General features: G+C 45.4%; 1 protein-coding gene across 1 annotated transcript; it reads right to left on the bottom strand.

Annotated features, from left to right (window-relative positions):
* Nucleotides 1-783: 783 nt before the first annotated feature.
* LOC128726607 (solute carrier family 25 member 35-like) lies at nt 784-1,827 on the bottom strand. The gene is made up of 2 exons (XM_053820422.1): nt 1,113-1,827; nt 784-980 (listed from the first exon to the last, which is right to left on the bottom strand). Exons 1-2 carry the CDS (start codon nt 1,825-1,827, stop codon nt 784-786), a joined length of 912 nt encoding a protein of 303 aa, XP_053676397.1.
* Between the last annotated feature and the right edge of the window lie 205 nt (nt 1,828-2,032).

The raw sequence follows: 2,032 nt of genomic DNA, 5'->3' as shown, positions 1-2,032 counted from the left end.
GGTCATCAGGAGTGTTGTTTTCATCGCAAAACGTTGCTAAACCCGTGGCTTTCCTAGACTTGCACTCGTTTTAGTCGCAGGTTTTTCTCCGAAAACGTAACACTGCTTGAAATCACGTCCACCAGTAATCAAAGTGTAGCTTGACTCAACTAGAACATAAACATCAGCAAGGTAGCATGCATTAAGGAATGTCTCTCGATGGTGGCTAGTTTTACGACGAACTCTTACGATGGCGTGCCACGTGCAAAAATAGATCGATCGTGTTCCCATTCCAAGGCAAACACTGGCTTGTTTTATTGTCCGATGAGCTGTGTAGCGATAGTGGATATAGGTGTATTGCAAAATGCACCATGCATCTAACGCTGCATCGATTACTGCCATAATATCATTATCGTGCTCTAGGCTTCCACTTTTACACTATTCTCTCTGAATCTTTGATGGCTGATAATTGAAATAATTTATCGAAATAACTCATTGATTACTTTATTAACTTTCATTGGAATAGCTTCAAAGTTACCCTATTCGTTTAATACGATTATTTCTCCTCAACTAGCTAGCATTGATCATTTGAATTGGTAACAAATGCTTGCATAAGCCAATCAGGTGGGTGAGACGGGCATATAATATGCAACAATGTGAATGTAGTTCAGTTTGAACAAGCCGTTTCTTTCAGCAACCTGCAATCACTTATAAGATAATGCACGGTTTCTCTAGGAATCTCTAGCACACGAGTATTAGATTCTTCACAGCACGAGCAAGAGCGTTAGTATTGTGGCTCTTGTCTTATTGCTTATTGAAGCGTTCGTAGAGGCCCTTGAAGAGCTCCCAGAATGTGAGATTCAGCATGGTGTGTGGGGCGACACGCAGGTACATCGGAAAGAAACCTTTGTAGAATCCGTGGACCCCCTCAGATCGGTAGATCTTTGCGAAACAGTCGAAGATGTTGCTGTACAGTAAACCCTTGCCGGTAGCGGACACGGCTGCTCGAGAGTCGCATCGATCATTCCAACAGTATGATTTCCATCCCAGGAAGTAAAGAAAGCCAAGCGAGAGAGAGAGAAAATTAAGCGATTGGTTGAGCAGAGCCCAGTACAGAACGCTGTAGCGCACACCTTGGTTGGTTATTCTTGTCGTCACGACATCACAGGGAGACATCAAGACGCTGGTGAAAAATCCTGCGACAGTGCTGCTAGCCAGCGCCGTTAGCACGATCGACTCTTGGAAGACTTCATAGCGCCAGAGAAACTTTTTGCACAAGCTAAACGTAGACATTTCAGCAGCAGATCCAACAACCAGCCGAGCCACAGAGGCTGGATACCCACGGAACAATCCTCGTATGCCACTTTGCCGGTATATATTGCCAAAGGCCACCCAGGTTCCACTGTGATGGTGCTGATATCGGGCCGTGTATGAACCAGCTGTGACGGCTTGAAGTTGCGTCTTTACTACATAAAAAGGGCAGGATACTGTAGCACTAGCCAGTCCTGCAAAACCACCCCAGAACACCGAGAGAAGTGGATTCAGCAAGGGATGCGTCGGGTTCCTTGTCCATCCGAGATTCTCAGCAGTTTGGTACGTTCCCAAACGCACACTATTCATTGAGAATTGAAACAGAATTGCAGCCGGAAGTCCTTTTTGCAGACCTCGTAGTCCATCGGTGCGGAGCACTGTGATCAAAGACTGGCGGATGCCTTTGTAAGCCCGCTCCTTGAGATTATGTTTCGCTATCAGTTCACCCTCGAGCTGTTGGCGGGTTTTTAAAACGTCCAGCGGGTTCGTGAATACTACCGCACACATGGAAGAAGCACCACCAAATAGAAACTCCATCGTTAAGTAACAAGAACTTCTCACGTCAGGAGAAGGAAACACCTGAAAACTATCACGATCTTCCGTAAGAGACGTTACTCGGAAAGATGCTGATATATATGCAAAGACGTTAGCATTCACTTAAAAACTGGTCTGTGGTGCTACGATAACAAATTGAGTATGAGGATCAAGATCTTACTGACGATACGAAAGTCCCCAACCCAGG

The sequence above is a fragment of the Anopheles nili genome, chromosome 3 (genome assembly GCF_943737925.1).
Source record: "Anopheles nili chromosome 3, idAnoNiliSN_F5_01, whole genome shotgun sequence".
NCBI classification, from domain to species: Eukaryota; Metazoa; Arthropoda; class Insecta; order Diptera; family Culicidae; genus Anopheles; species Anopheles nili.
This window is presented reverse-complemented; position numbering and strand designations above follow the sequence as displayed.